Raw genomic sequence first — 19,453 nt, 5'->3', positions numbered from 1 at the left:
TGGGTATGTGATGTTGACCTATGCCTTAGACCAGGGGTCAGCAACCTCCAGCACTCCAGTTATTGCACAACCACAGCTCCTAGCATGGTAGAAGTTTTATATTATCCCTAAATAGGGATCTAACCATGTTGTCTGCAATGCTCCAAATCTTAAAATTTAGCCCAGGGGCAAAAGAATGAGAACATATGACTTAGGCCTCATGCACACGGCCGTGTTCCGCGGCCGAGAGCGGACCGTGGAAACCCGGCCGGGATTCCTGCTGACAGCATGAGCGCACGGCGTCATTGGTTGCTATAAGGCCGTGCGCTTCATGCAGCCGCTGCTGTACAGTAATACACTAGTATAGTGTATTACTGTACAGCAGCGGCTGCATGAAGCGCACGGCCTCATAGCAACCAATGACACTGTGCGCTCATGCTGTTAGCAGGAATCCCGGCTGGGTTTCCACGGTCCGCTCTCGGCCGCGGAACACGGCTGTGTGTGCATGAGGCCTTATGGTGGTATTTGAGTCTTTTTCTGACCCCAAACGACAGAAGACCTTTTATTAGCAAACACCTGGGTGTCACCATTGCAGCCTAAATATACAAATGAGCCAATAGGATTGTGATGTGTTTTAACAAAGAATTATGTATATGTAATGCCCCAGAGGTACATTACCACCCCCACTATCTTCTGTGGTTGACCTAATGGCATCCCCTTTATTTATTTCCAGATCCTGCAAAATGTGTATCCCTATTTCCCTGTAATGTTATGTTCAAATGTAATGTACCTGGTTCACCAGCAGATGGCGGCATAAACGGCAGAGGTACTTTGCCTAGAATGGAACCCTTCTTCCATTCTAGCTCTCTCCCTAGAGAGGGAGGAGTTTAGTTAGTGAAGGTCAGTCTAGCCTACCCCTTCTAGGGGTGAAGTTGAGTCTAGCTTACCCCCTGTAAGGGGAAGGCAGCAGGCCCTCGTCCCTACTAGACGAGCCCTGCAGAAGTGAGTCTAGAGTACCTCCTGTAAGGGGAAGGTTGTGTGCCAGTCCTGTCTGCTCTGCTGGAACAAGAGAGAAGAGCAAAGAGCCTCAGAAGCCAGGAGGAAAAGTTCCCTGGATAAAGATAAAGATACAAATAAATATAAAGACTGAGTCACAGAAAGCTAAGTTCAACAGCTAGAGAGCAACAAATGTAGCAGAAACCACGTGTGTTTGCCTGCCAGAGTTAATGCCATAACCTGCTGGTAACCAAGATAAAGTTAGAAGATTGTTTTCCTGGTGAAAGTTTACTCAAGTAAAGCTGTTTTCAACTATACAGGTCCTTCTCAAAAAATTAGCATATTGTGATAAAGTTCATTATTTTCTGTAATGTACTGATAAACATTAGACTTTCATATATTTTAGATTCATTACACACCAACTGAAGTAGTTCAAGCCTTTTATTGTTTTAATATTGATGATTTTGGCATACAGCTCATGAAATCCCAAATTTCCTATCTCAAAAAATTAGCATATTTCATCCGACCAATAAAAGAAAAGTGTTTTTAATACAAAAAAAAGTCAACCTTCAAATAATTATGTTCAGTTATGCACTCAATACTTGGTCGGGAATCCTTTTGCAGAAATGACTGCTTCAATGCGGCGTGGCATGGAGGCAATCAGCCTGTGGCACTGCTGAGGTGTTATGGAGGCCCAGGAGGCTTCGATAGCGGCCTTAAGCTCATCCAGAGTGTTGGGTCTTGCGTCTCTCAACTTTCTCTTCCCAATATCCCACAGATTCTCTATGGGGTTCAGGTCAGGAGAGTTGGCAGGCCAATTGAGCACAGTAATACCATGGTCAGTAAACCATTTACCAGTGGTGTTGGCACTGTGAGCAGGTGCCAGGTCGTGCTGAAAAATGAAATCTTCATCTCCATAAAGCTTTTCAGCAGATGGAAGCATGAAGTCCTCCAAAATCTCCTGATAGCTAGCCGCATTGAACCTGCCCTTGATAAAACACAGTGGACCAACACCTGCAGCTGACATGGCACCCCAGACCATCACTTCAGGCATTTTGGCATTTCCCTCTCTCCAGTCTTCCTCCAGACTCTGGCACCTTGATTTCCGAATGACATGCAAAATTTGTTTTCATCCGAAAAAAGTACTTTGGACCACTGAGCAACAGTCCAGTGCTGCTTCTCTGGAGCCCAGTTCAGGCGCTTCTGCCGCTGTTTCTGGTTCAAAAGTGGCTTGACCTGGGGAATGCGGCACCTGTAGCCCATTTCCTGCACGCGCCTGTACACGGTGGCTCTGGATGTTTCTACTCCAGACTCAGTCCACTGCTTCCGCAGGTCCCCCAAGGTCTGGAATCGGTCCTTCTCCACAATCTTCCTCAGGGTCCGGTCACCTCTTCTCGTTGTGCAGCGTTTTCTGCCACACTTTTTCCTTCCCACAGACTTCCCACTGAGGTGCCTTGATACAGCACTCTGGGAACAGCCTATTCGTTCAGAAATTTCTTTCTGTGTCTTACCCTCTTGCTTGAGGGTGTCAATGATGGCCTTCTGGACAGCAGTCAGGTCGGCAGTCTTACCGATGATTGCGGTTTTGAGTAATGAACCAGGCTGGGAGTTTTTAAAAGCCTCAGGAATCTTTTGCAGGTGTTTAGAGTTAATTAGTTGATTCAGATGATTAGGTTAATAGCTCGTTTAGAGAACCTTTTCATGATATGCTAATTTTTTGAGATAGGAATTTGGGGTTTTCATAAGCTGTATGCCAAAATCATCAATATTAAAACAATAAAAGGCTTGAACTACTTCAGTTGGTGTGTAATGAATCTAAAATATATAAAAGTCTAATGTTTATCAGTACATTACAGAAAATAATGAACTTTATCACAATATGCTAATTTTTTGAGAAGGACCTGTATACAAGGTCTGGACTCAATTCATTCTACAAATCCCTCAACTATTCACCCTATTTGCGGACGACTACGCCTGGGGTTCCAGGATATCCAGGTAGAAGCACCGTGACACATGCACAGCCACATCTAAAGGGACATTATAGGCTACCCTTACACCACGCTGGCATTCCTACACCTGGCTACTACCAATTCCATCTACTAAAGGGTACTCTGTCCCTTGTTGCTTCAATGCAACTGGCGTCACGACAAAAACTTTTATTTAAAGGGACCCCCTGGCTCACGTCTATGCCCGCCGCATATATATCTTCATAGTATGGACTGGACTCAATTAGAATACTACATATACCACGTAGCCATAAAGTTTTAAAAAAGGTTATGTACTTATAACAGTTAACTATATGCCAACCTCAGGTGCCCTGTAAGGCCTCTTTCAGATGGACGTCCCGGATTTGCTCCGGATGCATTCCGGGTGCATTGCAAAAAACCTTTGATGACGTAATCGCACTTACCACGTGGTGAGTGCAGTGATGTCAGCGCAGGTCCTGCTGAATAAAGATAGAAGATCCTTCTATCTTCATTCAGCAGGACCTGTGCATACGTCACCACGCTATACGTCATTAAAGGTCCTTTTGTAGGTCCTGAAAGAAGACGATGCCGGCTGCGCAATCAAGTGGATAAGGTAAGTTAATTTGTTTTTATTTTGTAACCCCTTAATCGACATTTTACTAAGCATTCTGTATTAAGAATGATATTTTTTTTCCCTTATTACCATGTTATAAGGGAAAATAATAAAATCTACAGAACACCTAACCCAAACCTGAACTTCAGTGAAGAAGTCCAGGTTCGGGCCTGGGTACAACATTCAGTTTTTTATCACGCGCGTGCAAAACACATTGCACCCGCGCGATAAAAACTGAACAACGCAATTGCAGTCAAAACTGACTGAAATTGCGTGCGCACTCGCACAGGTTTCCCGCAATGCACACGCAACGCATTCTGAGCAAATCCGGGACGCCCGTGTGAAAGAGGCCTAAGTATGTCATCCTATAATGCCCCCATAAGTAGCTCAGCCCTACAATGCCTGCCACAGAGTGTCTGTCTCCAATACCGCTGTCCCCCGTATTACTACCCATATGTAGGAATGAGCGAACGTCTGTTTTCAAGTTCAGCGTACAAGGTTTGGGATATCAAAGTATTCCATTATGGATTCCGTACCACGGACCATAAGTTATGGTCTGCGGTAGCAGAATCCATAACGGAATTCTTAGATATCCCGAACCTTGTACGCCGAACTTGAAAACAGACGTTCACTCGACACTACCTATATGTCCCCCCTGAATGCCTGACTGACTTCTTTCTGTCATGTCACAATTTTTTGGCACTATAGACCGAAATAATTCGGGTACAACCCCCAAAATCAAAACACTGTGAGGGGTTGATGTGTTTTATGGATAATAACTTTTTTCTGGACAGTCCGTAAAAATAGGCGACTTTTTCCTGTGTCTGTGAAAGAAAATAAGTGTGTCCGTGATTTTTTGGGGTCTCTGGTGGTATTTAACTAGATTATTTTGGTGGTAATTTTTATTTTACAGCTCACAGTAAATGCCGGTGATGGGATCCTATCAGTATATTGAGCTAGAGACATGTATTAAATAATCTTTATCATTCATTATGGTTTTCCAATTTGTCCGTAAAAAAATATTGGCTGTCCGTGATTTTGGGATAAGTTGTCCACAAAAAAATGAAAAAATCTGGTTGGCATGGCAAGCCTGGCAGTTGCCCATAGCAACAGATTCCAACTTCCATTTTTAACTATATCTGGAAAAATAAAAGCCGTGCACTGGTTACTACGGACAACCTGCCCCACGAGAAGCCGTCGTTCTCAGGCGCGGAACTGAAGCGCTCGGAGCTATTGTTTCCAGGCGGAAGATTAGAGCGTTGCACGCCACACAGGAAAAGCATTACAGCCAACATGGCGGTCGCCGCTTTGCTGCCGCGGTGGTCGTTATTTCGTGCTCTCGGCCCCCTCGGTATCCGTTATTCCTCCGGTTTCCAGAGCGCCTATAGTTTAGATAAGTTATATCCTGGCGGTGTGGCGCGGACGTCAGAGGTGAGCGGTGCGGGGGGAGGGATGTTGTCTGCTTGGTGGGTGATTGACAGCTGCTTCCACCAATGAGGGGCATGTGCGGGGCTGTCAGTGACCTACGTGAGCGGCCATCATTGCGGTGACATTGGGAGGCAGAGAGAAGCTATACATTGTGTATTGGTTAATGGCAGACGTGTTATACTGCTGAGGGCAGCTCCATTTACATGGCTGCACATGTCTTCCTGAGATGGCAGAGCTATCCCTGGTCCTTTCCATAGGACATTAATGTGGTGGTCACGTGCGGCCATCGCTGTGATGTTATGACCTACGTGACGCCATAGCGTACAGATGAGATGCATGAAGGACGTGCGTCCATTCCATTTTTCTCAGCGGGAGTTGTCTGGTATTGCAGCTCAGCCCATTCATTTCGAGGGGGTTATCCCACGACAAACCTTTATCACCTATCCACAGGATGCATGAGCGCCGCCGGGACCTCCACAATCACTAGGACCACCCCCAGTTCCAGAGGAGTTTGAGGAGCGGTGGTCGAGCATGCTCATTGAGATGGCTCTGCGCTCTCGGTGAGCGTGCTCGACCACTGCTTCATTCAAACGCCCCCTGACCCGGTGGCTGATAATCGTGGGGGTCCCAGCCGTTTGGCATGCTGTGGATGGGTGATAAATGTCGTTGGCGGGTTATACCTGGAGGGTTTTTTTTTTTTTTTTTTTTTAGCCAATTTCATTCTAACCTTCCCTCATTTGTTTCTATTCATCTAGGTGAAAAGTCTGGATCTTATAGACATTCCTGTTGGTGAGTGTGCTGTAAAAAGAGTTGCTTATAAAATATATATATTGCTTAATAAAGGGGTTTTCCCATTAGGACAACTTATTCCCTATCCACCGTCTCAGTGGGGGCCCCGGTGGTCACATGAATTGGGGGCCATGGTCCCCGTTTGAATGGAGCAGCGGTCACCAATATGCACAGCCTTCCTGTTCTGCTCTATGGGGCTGCTGCCTGTGTGTCTGCCCCTTCAGACGGGGACCACAGGCCCAGTTCCTGTGTGAAGGGTGGGGGCACCGACGGTCAGACCTCACTGAAAAGTTGTCTGAGGCCACATTCACACATACGTGTGTTTTCACAGACCACGGTCCGTGAAAACCCGGCTTGCCGACCTGCTGAGTGCACGAGCGAACGGCGTAATTGGTTGCTATGACGCCGTGCGCTTCGTGCCGTACAGTAATACACGCGTATAGATCATACATATATTAGCAATCAAGGAGAGGGAGGAGCTAGCTGAAGAAACAGGAAGAACAAGGGTGCACGAAGTGGCTTGGCCCGCCCTTGGTGCACTTAACTGCTCATTTGCATATGGATTAAAAGTACTCCAGAATTAAGCAACGGATCGCTAAGTAAAAGGTATCATTACATTGAGCTCAGCTAGCTCTACAAGACTTTGAGGGACATTTATCAAGACTGGCGTGTCCATACCCCAAGACTGGCATTAGATGCACCTACAGGCTGGCGCAGACTTCAGCTGTAGCTTCCACCGCTTTCTGGTGAAAGTTATAGTAAATGTGACGTGTGGCTAAGCCCTGCCACTCCCACTAAGCCACTCAAAAAGTCACAAATTATGGTACAAACATGGCGTGCACCACAATCTGCGTATTTTTTTTTATGCGACAATAGTGGCGTAAAGAGCTGAATAAATGTCCCTTGGTGTATCTGTCTTAGGCCTCAAGCACACGGCCATTGTGCGGCCATTCCGTGCCTTGGGGACCACAATTGCAACATCAACTTGAATGGGTCCTTGGACTGTCCGCACCGCAAAAAAATATGACATGTCATATTTATTTGCTGTGCGGAAAAACGAAAAGAAACACCAGGGAAGCACTCCGGTGTTCCATGACTCCGTTCCGCATCTCCGGAATTTCGGACCCAACAGCCGTGTGCATGAGGCCTTATCAGTGAATTTCGTGATGAGTGATTCCCTTTAACATTGTGAACACTTAGCGTACACATAAAGTTGCATCAAAATTGCAAGAAGACATGAGTAAGGTCTCGTTCATATCTCCGTTAGTGGCTTCGGCAGGCTGTTGCAGCCTGCCGGATCCTCTACTTCCGGCCGATTAATTACTAAAATATATTTCCTCAGATCGTCTGACCATCTCGTACAGCAAGAGCAGTGGTCCTGGAGGACAGAACGTTAACAAAGGTGAGGGGCGTGACACAAGGTCAAGAAAACATACGCCAATTTCCAGATAATCAAGATATCCCATGCCACATACAAAGCTCCCATGACCACTGGATGACATGACAGAATGTCCCTGCACTCTCTGCTATACCATATCTGGTGTATGTGTTGGGTGGTGTTACCACACCTCCTGTTCTAAACTCTGACTAAGGCTCCATTCACACGTCCGCAAAATGGATCCGCATCCGTTCCGCAATTTTGCGGAACGGGTGCAGACCCATTCATTTTCAATGGGGCCGGAATGTGCTGTCCGCATCCACATTTGTGGATCCGCACTTCCGCATCCGTGTTTCCGTTTCCGCCAAAAAATAGAACATGTCCTATTCTTGTCCGCAATTGCGGACAAGAACAGGCATATTCTATTAGTGCCGGCAATGTGCGGTCCGCAAAATGCGAAATGCACATTGCTGCTTTCCGTGTTTTGCGGATCCGTGGCTCCGTGTATCCGCAAAACAGGTTGCGGACGTATGAATGGAGCCTAAGGGTACTTTCACACTTGTTTTGTGAGGATCCGGTAGGCGTTCCGTTGCCGGGACTGCCTGCCAGATCCGGAAATCCGTATGCAAACGGTTATCATTTGTAGATAAATGCGGATCCGTCTGACAAATGCATTGAAATCCTGGATCCTTCTCTCTGTCATCCGGAAAACTGGATCTGGTATTTATTTTTTTCGCATTAAGACATTTCAATGGGAATTAATACCGGTATGCTGCAATATTTTCTCCGGCCATATACTGTAAGAGGGACTGAACTGAAGACATCCTGGTGCAACCTGAACGGAATGCTCTCCATTCAGAAAGCATTAGGATAAGGCTACACGAACACGACTATGTGTTTTGCAGTCCGCAGATGACATCCGTATGCCATCCGTTTTTTTTTTTTTTTTGCGTATCCATTGTAACAATGCCTAAAACGGACAAGAATAGGACATGTTCTATTTTTTTTCGGGGCTACGGAACGGACATACTGATGTGGACAGCACACCGTGTGCTGTCTGCATTTTTTGCGGACCCATTGAAATGAATAGGTCCGCATCCTATCCGCAAAAAAAACGGAACGGACACAAACAACGTTTGTGTGCATGTAGCCTAAAACTGAAGCGTTTTTTTTCCGGTATTGAGCCCCTAGGCAAGTTTCACACAAGCGAGTTTTCCATCCAGATGCGATCCGTTTTGTGAACACGTAGCATCCGGATTGAATCCTGACCCATTCTCTTTTTCTTTCTTTTTTTTTTTTCTCTCTTCACACAGTTAACACAAAGGCTGAAGTGCGATTCCACTTGTCCTCAGCTGACTGGATCCCTGAAGATGTCAGGCAGAAGATCTCTGTGCAGGTAAGCGTTTGGTTCTTCGATCATCGCTCGAGGTGTTCAGACATTGGACAAATATGAAGCTGGTCTTTTTTGTTATCTGTTGCATGCACTGCCACTGGTGTTAAAGGGAACCTGTCACCGGAATTTTGTGTATAGAGGTGAGGACATGGGTTGCTAGATGGCCGCTAGCACATCCGCAATACCGCACATCCGCAATACCCAGTGCCCATAGCTCTGTGTGCTTTTATTGTGTAAAAAAATGATTTGATACATATGCAAATTAACCGGAAATGAGTCCTGTTCCTGACTCATCTCAGGTTAATTTGCATATGTTTCAAATCGTTTTTTTACACAATAAAAGCACACAGAGCTATGGGGACTGGGTATTGCGGATGTGCTAGCGGCCCTCTAGCAACCCATGTCCTCACCTCTATGCACAAAATCCCGGTGACAGGTTCCCTTTAAATGGTTTTTCCAAGAGTTTTTTATTTACTGATGAGGTCATCAGTATCTGATCTGATTCCAACACACCTGGGACCCCCGTCGATCAGCTGTTTGACAAGGCACCAGCTTTGCCTAGTCCTTGTGATGTCCCGCTCATCAGTCACATGGCCTCGGCGCAGCTCAGCCGCATAGAAGTAAACCGGGCTGAGCTGCGATACCAAGCACAGCCACTATCAAATGGACAACGCTGTGCTCGGTGAGCAGGGAGAAGGCAGCGGTGCTACTGTGAGCATCGGTAACTTCTCAAACAGCTGATTGGCAGGGGTCCCAGGTGTTGGACCCCCACCGATCAGTTAAAAAATCTCAGAAAACTCCTTCAATTTCCCCTTCATTGACTGTAACCAGATGTGACTTTTATGCCTGCTGCACTGTAAACTGACTATACAGTTCTGATCACACTTTTACTATTGTGTTCCTGATGCTTTTTGAGGATTAGAATATGCTGCAGGATATTCCTGTTAAACTAAAAGAAACCTGTCAAACTGGTCATTTACAGGAAAAATGGGTCATTACTCATTGCTGAGTGGGAGTTCTTAGCATGTTTTTGTTGGGCACTATATATCTTCTTCCTGGAAAAGGATCTGATCCATTCAGAACAAAGCAGGGACACCTTTTTCATAAAAATTAGGGAAGTTTGTATTGATGTAATTTGATTTTGTTCTTGCACAGAATATGCATCTCTACATTGAGCTGTATTACAGCCTAATGTGGCCATATCAAGTGTAGCTGTCAGCAACCACTTATGTGGCTGATAGCAATTCCTCCTGACACCTTATCCACACCCTTGCTCATGCGATCAGAGTGAGTCAGGAAGTTTCCATAGATGGTCAGCTCAGAGGGTTCAGATGACGGCCATCTAGTATGTATGGGCACTGCATGTTAGAAAGCGCTACATAAGCTGTATTTATTCACAGTAAAGATGCTCATGTTTCATGACATAATCAATCTGTCTGCTCCTCCATTACCTAGAATAAAAACCGGATAAACCGCGAAGGAGAATTAATTGTAGCTTCACAAGTGAGCCGTCACCAGATGCGCAACCTGGCCGACTGTCTGGATAAAATCCGAACCATGATTTCTGAAGCCAACCAAAAGCCGAAGCCTGTGTCGAAGGAAGATGCTCAGCTGAGGCAAATCAGGTCCGGTCATTTACTAGATGGCTAGATACATAGATTGTTGGTTCTGTTCATACAGTTTTAAGTAACCTTATAAATTCCTGAACTGGAGCCCCAGACAATCCTTCGGTGAGCTCGGGCTCATTTGATGGACCCCAGTGGTCTAGCAGAAAACAACCCCATTTGGAGCGAAGAACAATTATTTGCCCCTATGAGTTAATTCACGAGTAACCCTTTAGACCTTCCTGATGACATGCACCCAGCGCGGTTTGAAAAACTGATTAAGTGGACACATGATTTTACAGGAATACATCGGTTTCACCCACAGTGCCAATGGTTACGGCCACACAGTTTTGCAGCTGAAACAGCTGCGTTCAAGTAAAATCATGTGCTTCCCTAAGGCCGAATGCACACGGCCGTGGAACACGAACATGAGCGGTCCGTGGTATCCCGGCCTGGCATCCTGCTGAGAGCAGGAGCGCACGGCGTCATTGGTTGCTATGACGCCGTGCGCTTCATGCCGCACTACAGTAATACACTCGTATAGATCATATATTACTGTAGTGCAGCGGCGGCATGAAGCGCACGGCATCATAGCAACCAATGACGCCGTGCGCTCCTGCTCTCAGCAGAATGCCAGGCCGGGATACCACGGACCGCTCACAGCCGTGTACCTTCGGCCTAAAGGAGTTACATCCTACGGTTTTCAAACCAGCACCTGGATGTGAATACTTTTGTAATTGCATATAATTAAAAATGTAGTATAGCCACTGACTTGACAAATAAAATCTATCGGTATACCGCCACCTGCTGTTTGCGCTTTTTGTGTCTCTTCTGTCTACCTGCTGAGGTGGACGTACAACCTGCAGCAGAAGGGACATGCTCTACGAGAAACGACACTCTCCCTCAGCTGCCAGCTTGAAATAAATCTAGCAGAGGAATGAATGGGGAGATCTCTGGATCCATGTGAGGTACAAGGCTGGTTCTAGCTTTGGTAGAAAGAGATTATTCTTGGATAACCCCTTTAATAATCAGTAGAGATAAGCGAAGCGACTTCGGATGCTACATCCGAAGCCGCTTTGCTAAAAGATTCGTCTCCGTACAGTATTAGGCTACTTTCACACTAACGTTTTTACTGGATCCGGCAGGGTTCAGCAAAAACACTTCCATTACTAATACTACAATCGTCTGCATCAGTTATAAACGGATCCGGTTGTATTATCTTTAACATTGCCAAGACGGATCCGTCATGAATGAACTCTATTGAAAATCAATGAGGGACGGATCCGTTTTTGATTGTGTCAGAGATGCTCTGCATCCCAGGACGGGAAGCAAACCACAGCTCTCCGGTATGAGAATGGAACGTATTTTGGAGCATTTCGTTCTGTTCAGTTACGTTTTGCCCACATTGACAATGAATGGGGACAAAACGTTTTTTTTTTGTTTGTTTGTTTTTGTTTGTTTTTGTTTTTTCCCGGTATTGAGACCCTATGACGGATTTCAATACCGGAAAATATTAACACTAGTGTGAAAGCAGCCTTAGAATGTATGGGCTCCGATGAGCCAAAGTAAGTTATTTACAAAGTTGCGCGCAACTTCGTAAAATAACTTTGGTAATTGATTATTACAGTGGAAAACCTTGGAACCAAACTTGGCTTCCGTTCCAAGGTACCACCGGAAAGTTTTGAAGTGGGTTTTCACTGTAATAATCAATTACCAAAGTTATTCAACGAAGTCCCGCGCAACTTCATGAATAACTTACTTCGGCTCATCGGAGCCTATACATTCTTCGTACAGTATTTATAACAATTTTTTTTTTAGCAAAGCGGCTTAGAATGTAGCATCCGGAGCTCACTTTGCTCATCTCTAATAATCAGCTTGAAAACCACAGCCGCCGTATGATGCCACGGTTTTTGATGGCATCGCAGCAGTGTCAGTGACACCACATGTGGCCCTACCCTCACAGCATCAATACGGTCTGATATGGTTACTTGGGGGATGTCTGGTTTGGGCACAACCAAACAGGCAGTACTGACACCTAAGGGCACCTTCACACCTGGTAAATTTTCTTGCAGAAAATTTCTGCAACTGAAAATCGGCTATATTCATGTAAATGGGGTTGCCTTGGCGGGAAGCATGTGGATTTCTGCACGCCCCTTTTCAATGAATGGAACGAATATTGGGTCACAGAAGTTTTCTGCAACAAAATCTGCCACGTGTGGAGGCACCCTAATAGAAATGACTCTTATACACAGAGCTCCTGCCGTCAGTGACACAAGTCTATGTTCTTGTGGCTGTGGGATGGCAGTGTGCTGTGCGGTCGAGAACACTGCGGCAAAGCCGGGGTGTTCTCTTGGCAAGTAGAAATGCACATAAAGACCGAGGCAGATCTTGCCACACGTTTATCTGGCACGCAGCACATTACTTCTCCTTGTAATAGTATGTCTTATTTTGTCTTCAGGCTGGAAAACATAAACAGAGAACGCTTGCGCCAGAAGAAGATCCATTCTTCAATAAAACAGAGTCGTAGTGTAAACTTGGACTGAGGACAAGGCTCACGTCTTACTTTTCTGGGACATGGCCTCCACACTCGGGGAAATGAAACCTTGTCTTGTGCCTAAACCTGAGGTCCTGATGGCATCACGTGGTTCATAGAGACTGCTGGGTGATTAATGGTCAAACTTGTGGCATCCACACCTTGAGTAATACGAATTATGACCAATAAAAGTGACTTAATAAATCTGTGTACCGAAAACTGGCGTCAAGATTCTCCATAGGCTCCAGAAGTCCGATTTATGTTCTAGTAGATGTCATTGGGGAGGGATCATCTTCAGAGCTGTATGGTGGAAAGGAGAAGGCAGTACATTACCCGACCTGTGGTGGCTTAGGCTACTTTCACAGTAGCACTTTTGCTGGCTCCGGCAGGATTCAGCAAAAACGCTTCCGTTACTGATGATGCAGCCGTCTGCATCTGTTATGAACGGATCCGGTTGTATTATCTTTAACATAACCAAGACGGATACGTCATGAACTCTATTGAAAGTCAATGGGGGACGGATCCGTTTTCTATTGTCAGAGAAAACGGATCCTTCCCCATTGACTTGCATTGTGCTTCATGATGGATCCTTTTTGCTCTGCATCCCAGGACGGAAAGCAAACCGCAGCATGCTGCTCTCCGGTATGAGAACGGAATGGAATGCATTTTGGAGCATTCCGTTCTGTTCAGTTACGTTTTGTCCTCATTGAAAATGAATGGGGACAAAACGGAAGCATTTTTATTCCGATATTGAGACCCTATGACGGATCTCAATACCGGAACATATTAACGCTAGTTCTTTCCGTGTCCGTTCCGCAAAAAAATAGAACATGTCCTATTATTGTCTGCATTACGGACAAGGATAGTACTGTTCTATTAGGGGCCAGCTGTTCCGTTATGCAAAATACGGAATGCACATGGACGTCATCCATATTTTTTGCGGACCGCAAAATACATACGGTCGTGTGCATGAGGCCTAAGAGGTATTCTGGTTGTTTGAAGTTAAGTTATCCCCTATCCACATCTTGTTGCACTTTGTGCACAATTATATGGCATGTGTGGGGTTGAATGATCAGTACTACGATCGTTCCTGCCGACAAATGAGGATTTTAGGTGCCGCATGACAGATGCGACCACGTTATGAACAACGTTTGCTCGTCACGTGAGCGGTGGCACCTTTACACATCCCTGATAATTGCTCCAATCCTCATGTAAAAGGGCATTAACAATTGGCATTGTACTACATCATCACTGTACTACACTGTACACAGGGTGGCATGACAACCTAGTGCCACCATCAGTTAGCTGCCATGGTCACGTGTTGGGAGGACACGCCATCACCTGAGCAGTGTAAATAGTCTGATGGGGAATTTGAAAAGTAAGTGCGTCATCTTTACTTTATTTTTATTTATATATATATATATATATATATATATATATATATATATATATATATATTTTAACACGTGTAGGTTAATCATAAATGGGTTTCGGCCGGGGCTACACGGCAGACGACCGCAGTGCTGCGGCATCTCAGCCAAATGAAAGTGAATGGGGGTCATGTAAATTGCAAGTTCGGTCACAGCTGGATGCAGATACAGTTAAATACAATGGTGACCTGTCAGCTCCTTGCTCCTGCTTCCGGGGGTCAGTGCAGGCAGGTGCAATATAGTGATGTCATAGTGCCCACAGTACCTAGCCACAGTCAGTGGTGGGCTGTTATGGGGGCACTCTCCCCCACGTATCGCTGTGGATAAGGGCTCATACGACCGTATGTATTTTGCGGTCTGCAACAAATACAGATGACGTCCGTGTGCATTCTGTATTTTGCGAAACGGAACAGCTGGCCCCTCATATAACAGTCCTATCCTTGTCCGTAATGCGGACAATAATAGGACATGTTCTATTATTTTGCGGAATGCACACAGAGTAACTAACGTTTTTTTTTTTTTTTGGCGGACCCATTGAAGTGAATGGTTTTGTACACGCCAAAAAAACGTAATGGACACTGAAAGAAAACTTGTTTGTGTGCATGAGACGTAACACCTATGGGGTCAATATTGCTGGAATTTCGTGGGGAACTATGGCTGCCAGATGAAATTTATTGGGGCAATGGTTGACCCCAATTATGGCGTCACTGGCTATGAAGGGGCACTGTGGATAGCACAAGAGGCACAGAATTCTGGAATTTATGTTATTATGTACTCTATGTAATCCCCTAATATATATAATACATATCAGGCTAGGTTTACATCTATGGTAAGATTCTGCTAGAAGCCTCAATCGTAAATTTTGGGGAAAAAGCTATATTGGTAAATGTGTTGGGTGTAAAAGTGGCAAAAAAACTATTGCAGATAAAGGCATAAAATGGGATGTGCGGATAAAGTTTAAATTTTAATACACCATAAAACTGGCATAGAAGATTGATACATTCCCCCCCCCCCCCCCCCCCAAAAAAAAACGTTCACCTGAACAGTTATCGACCCTCGGCGCCATGAGCAAATGTTCTCATTAGAAGCAGCCTTGCTAGGACACCTAACACTACAAATCCTAGCAACGCTCCACTCAGGCCTCATGCACACAAGCAAACTATAGAACACGGATAACGGCCATATGAGTTCCGTCCTATTGTAAAAAGTTCTATTCTTCTCTGCAAAATGGAAAAGAATAGGGCATTTTTTATTTTTATTTTTTTGCAGTACGGATGTGGATAGCACACATTTTTTGCAGCCCCATAGAAATGAATGGGTCCGCATGCAATCTGCAAAAAGTGTGGATCAGATGTGGACCAAAAACACAGTCGTGTGCATAAGGCCTAACTTAGTTATTTCACAATGAATATTACTTAGGCCTCTTTCACACTTGCGTTGTTAGGATCCAGCGTGTACTCCACTTGCCGGAATTACACGCCGGATCCGTAACACCGCAAGTGAACTGAAAGCATTTGAAGACGGATCAGTCTTCAAAATGCGTTCAGTGTTACTATGGCAGCCAGGACGCTATTAAAGTCCTGGTTGCCATAGTAGTAGTGGGGAGCGGGGAGCAGTATACTTACCGTCCGTGCGGCTCCCGGGGCGCTCCAGAATGACGTCAGAGCTCCCCATGCGCATGGATGACGTGATCCATGCGTGTGGGGCGCCCTGACGTCACTCTGGAGCGCCCCGGGAGCCGCACGGACGGTAAGTATACTGCTCCATCGTTCCCCACTACACTTTACCATAGCAAACAGGACTTTAGCGTCCCGGCAGCCATGGTAACCATTCAGAAAAAGCTAAACGTCGGATCCGGCAATGCGCTGAAACGACGTTTAGCTTAAGGCCGGATCCGGATCAATGCCTTTCAATGGGCATTAATTCCGGATCCGGCCTTGCGGCAAGTGTTCAGGGATTTTTGGCCGGAGCAAAGAGCGCAGCATGCTGAGGTATTTTCTCCGGCCAAAAAACATTCCGGTCCGGAACTGAAGACATCCTGATGCATCCTGAACGGATTTCTCTCCATTCAGAATGTATTAGGATAAAACTGATCAGGATTCTTCCGGCATAGAGCCCCGACGACGGAACTCTATGCCGGAACAGAACAACGCAAGGGTGAAAGAGCCCTTAAAGTGGTATTCCCATCTGGGATATTTATGGCATATCAATAGGACTGGGGACAGAACGGCCTCGCGTGGCATCCTGGTGCTTGCGCTGCTTGTTCTCCATTCGCTGCTATGGGACTCCTGAAATTAGCTGAGCATGCAAGTCCCATAGCACTGTAAAACAAAACATACAATGCAACAGCTCTCTGCAAACCAAATAAAGTACAAAATTGCATCATAATTGCAAGTGCTATACTAATAAGTTAGAGATGCTTGGCAAATCATTTTGTACAAAATTATTTGAGCCCGTCTGCTGCACGCCAAGGCGATCTCTGTAAGACGGGAACCTAACACTAAATTCTACCTGTTATGTGCCATGACGGCCACCATACAATTCAGGGAGTGTAGGTTCCACATGCATGCTGGGCCCGCCTCCATTATATCCAAGGAATGCAGGTACCAACATGCATGCCGGGCCCACTCCACACCAGTCCCATAGCACTGATTGGAAAGTAAGCTGCCCATGCGCAGTCTGCCCTCCATTTACTTCAGAGTCCCAGAGGTCGGACCTACACCAATGTGACACTTATGGCGTATCCTATCGATATATACCATAAATGTCCTAGATGGGACAACCTTTTTAACTCCCTCCTTGAGAAAATCCTGCATACAACCCCTGAAACCAAAGAACGCAAAATAAAGACACAGAACACATTATTTGGTGGATAAATGGTCAAATCCTTTATTTAAAATACTAAAAATGGCAAAAACCCAACTTACAAAGAGTCACCCTCCATACACTCAGGTGGAGGAAACCTCTAGGGAACCATGGCTGATGCCAATATGTGGCTGCCACAAAAACAGAGGGGCGGGGGTGCAGCAGAGGGCTCCTCTAGTTGGCTAAGCGGATGTACCTTTTCTGCCACCGGCCGATGGACTTTCCTGCTAGATCAGGGATCAGCAACCTCAGGCACTCACGATGTTCTAAAACGACAACTCCCAGAATCCTCCTTTCACATCTATGGGAGTTACAGTAACAGCCAAGTAAGTGTGCATGCTGGGAGTTGTAGTTTCACAACAGCTGAAGTGCAGAAGGTTGCTGATCCCTGTGCTAGAACCTGCAAATGTCATCAAAGTACAGTGGGCGAATGTGTCCTCATGGCACCGAATGAGACTCCATGCCCTTTTTTTTTTTTTTTATAAGGGGTCTTGTCTTATGACTTACGATTTTGTAATGTCACAGGTGTCTATGACTGATGTTCATGATGCCACCTTTCTTGCAGTGTGCCGAAGGCTTAACCCTTTAGTGACTGTCAATGTGCCATTAAGCCCTTCCCGACCACATTGCGTTGATATACGCCAGTTTGGACAAGTGCCATATATTTACAGTCCCCGATGATCGCAGCGTTTCCTGCTCCGAGGGAGCGGGTATGTTCTGTTACTGCCATCCAGGTGGCGACAGTGAGCACTTGCACCAGTGGCTCTTTTTTAACCCCTTCCAGACCACACCATGTAGATGAGCAGACTAGCAGCATAGTTTTGTGTGTGACCCTGGACCCTTTTCTAGGACACCCTCTTGAGGATGGTGCAGCAATGAGATGACCATACGCATCTTGACCTTACTCCAGCAGGTGGCGCAGTCCTTAGCAGTTACAGTCACCATTGGGTACAAAGCTTGATGGTGACATTGTTATTATAAGCCTGGCGGTTACTATGAGGAGCTTGTCACGGGAAACAGCTTGATGGTGTCAGTCTTTCACTGAGGCACACAGCCCTGTGATTATACATCTCTCCCTGACAACAGTTTTTGAGAATTCCTGCTAAGATGTGACGAGGCATCCAAACCCGCTTTACACATCAGGCAGGCAACATGGAGGACAGACATGGAACACTACAGGTGGGCTTCTCCTACACTCAAAGCATGGATAAAATAATTTAAAGGTGTTATCCTGGAAAAGATATCCTCAGGGCCCAGCACCCCTGCCGATCAACTGTCTACGGCTAGGGCTTCATGACGACGTAGTGTCGCGCAACACATATGGCACAACTACACTGCAACATGTGTCGCGCGACATTGATGTCGCACCAATGTCGCGCGACAATTTTTATAATGATAGTCTATGGTGTCGCACTGCGACATGCTGTGACGCGACAGTCGCAGAAAAATCCATCATCATTATAAAAATTGTTGTGCGACAAATGTGGTCGTGTAGCCCTAGCCTAAGGGAGCTGCAGCACTCACTAGTGATCTGTGGCAGCTTACCAAGCACAGCGCCATACGCCGTGTAGTGGCAGTGCTTGGTATTGCAGTTCAGCCCCCTTGACTTGAATGGGTTGAGCTGCAACTAGGTACGGTGAAGTCACATGACCTAGGAAGAGGCCGCTGCGCTCACGGAGTGCCCAGCCTCTTCCAACAGCAGAATGACGGGGTCCCAGGAGTCAGATGTCGTCACACACTGTGGATTTTGGTGCACAATTGTCGGCGACTGAGAATCAGTTCTAATCATTTGAATAAAGAGGCAAGCACATGGGGGCACATTTACTAAAGTGTTTGCGCCGGTTTTTAGTGTAAAAAATGCTGTTTTAGACAGTCTTAATTTTTTAGTTTCGTTTAGTTTACTACTGAAATTGCATCTGTTTTAGAGCCTTTTGCACCTCGTTTGACTATTTAGATTTTTTTAGACTAATTCAGAAGTCTTTTTTCTGACTAATTATGTAAGTCGCCTGATTTTGGCCATAAAATTAGACCAGCGTATTTCATTTGTCTGTCTTTCTTTTGCCGAGTATTTATTAAGTTGCACAGCCGTTGATGAACTAGACTCGGCGTATTGCTATTAGTCTGCCCTCTGGTGGTTGTTTTTCAGTTAGACATATTCACTCAGGGCTCATGCACACAAACGTATTTTCATTCCGTGTCTGTTCCGCTTTTTTTGCGGACCATATACGGAATCATTCATTTCAATGGGTCCGCAAAACAAACTGAAGGTACTCCGTGTGCATTCCGTTTCCGTATGTCCGTATTTCCGTTCCACAAAAAAATAGAACATGTCCTATTATTGTCCGCATTACGGACAAGGATAGGACCGTTCTATTAGGGGCCAGCTGTTCCGTTCAGCAAAATACGGAATTCACACGGACTTTATCCGTATTTTTTGCGGACCCGTTTTTTGCGGACTGCAAAATACATACGATCGTG

General features: G+C 45.7%; 1 protein-coding gene across 1 annotated transcript; it reads left to right on the top strand.

Moving 5' to 3' along the window:
• Positions 1-4,819: 4,819 nt before the first annotated feature.
• Positions 4,820-12,888, top strand: MRPL58 (mitochondrial ribosomal protein L58). The gene is made up of 6 exons (XM_044297621.1): positions 4,820-4,986; positions 5,739-5,772; positions 7,115-7,174; positions 8,464-8,546; positions 9,999-10,168; positions 12,606-12,888. Exons 1-6 carry the CDS (start codon positions 4,849-4,851, stop codon positions 12,688-12,690), a joined length of 570 nt encoding a protein of 189 aa, XP_044153556.1. The 5' UTR covers positions 4,820-4,848; the 3' UTR covers positions 12,691-12,888.
• Positions 12,889-19,453: the final 6,565 nt, after the last annotated feature.

Source organism: Bufo gargarizans, chromosome 6 (genome assembly GCF_014858855.1).
Source record: "Bufo gargarizans isolate SCDJY-AF-19 chromosome 6, ASM1485885v1, whole genome shotgun sequence".
In the NCBI taxonomy this organism is placed as follows: Eukaryota; Metazoa; Chordata; class Amphibia; order Anura; family Bufonidae; genus Bufo; species Bufo gargarizans.
Note: the sequence above shows the minus strand (reverse complement) of the source record. Positions and strands in the feature narration are given on the sequence as shown.

What these genes read in the sequence shown, in the direction of transcription:
- MRPL58 (XM_044297621.1), top strand. Translation starts at nt 4,849, where the DNA reads ATGGCGGTCGCCGCTTTGCTGCCGCGGTGGTCGTTATTTCGTGCTCTC. An exon ending in GGCAGAAGATCTCTGTGCAG is followed by an intron (nt 8,547 to 9,998) that starts GTAAGCGTTTGG and finishes TCCATTACCTAG; the next exon opens with AATAAAAACCGGATAAACCG. An exon ending in GCTCAGCTGAGGCAAATCAG is followed by an intron (nt 10,169 to 12,605) that starts GTCCGGTCATTT and finishes TTTTGTCTTCAG; the next exon opens with GCTGGAAAACATAAACAGAG.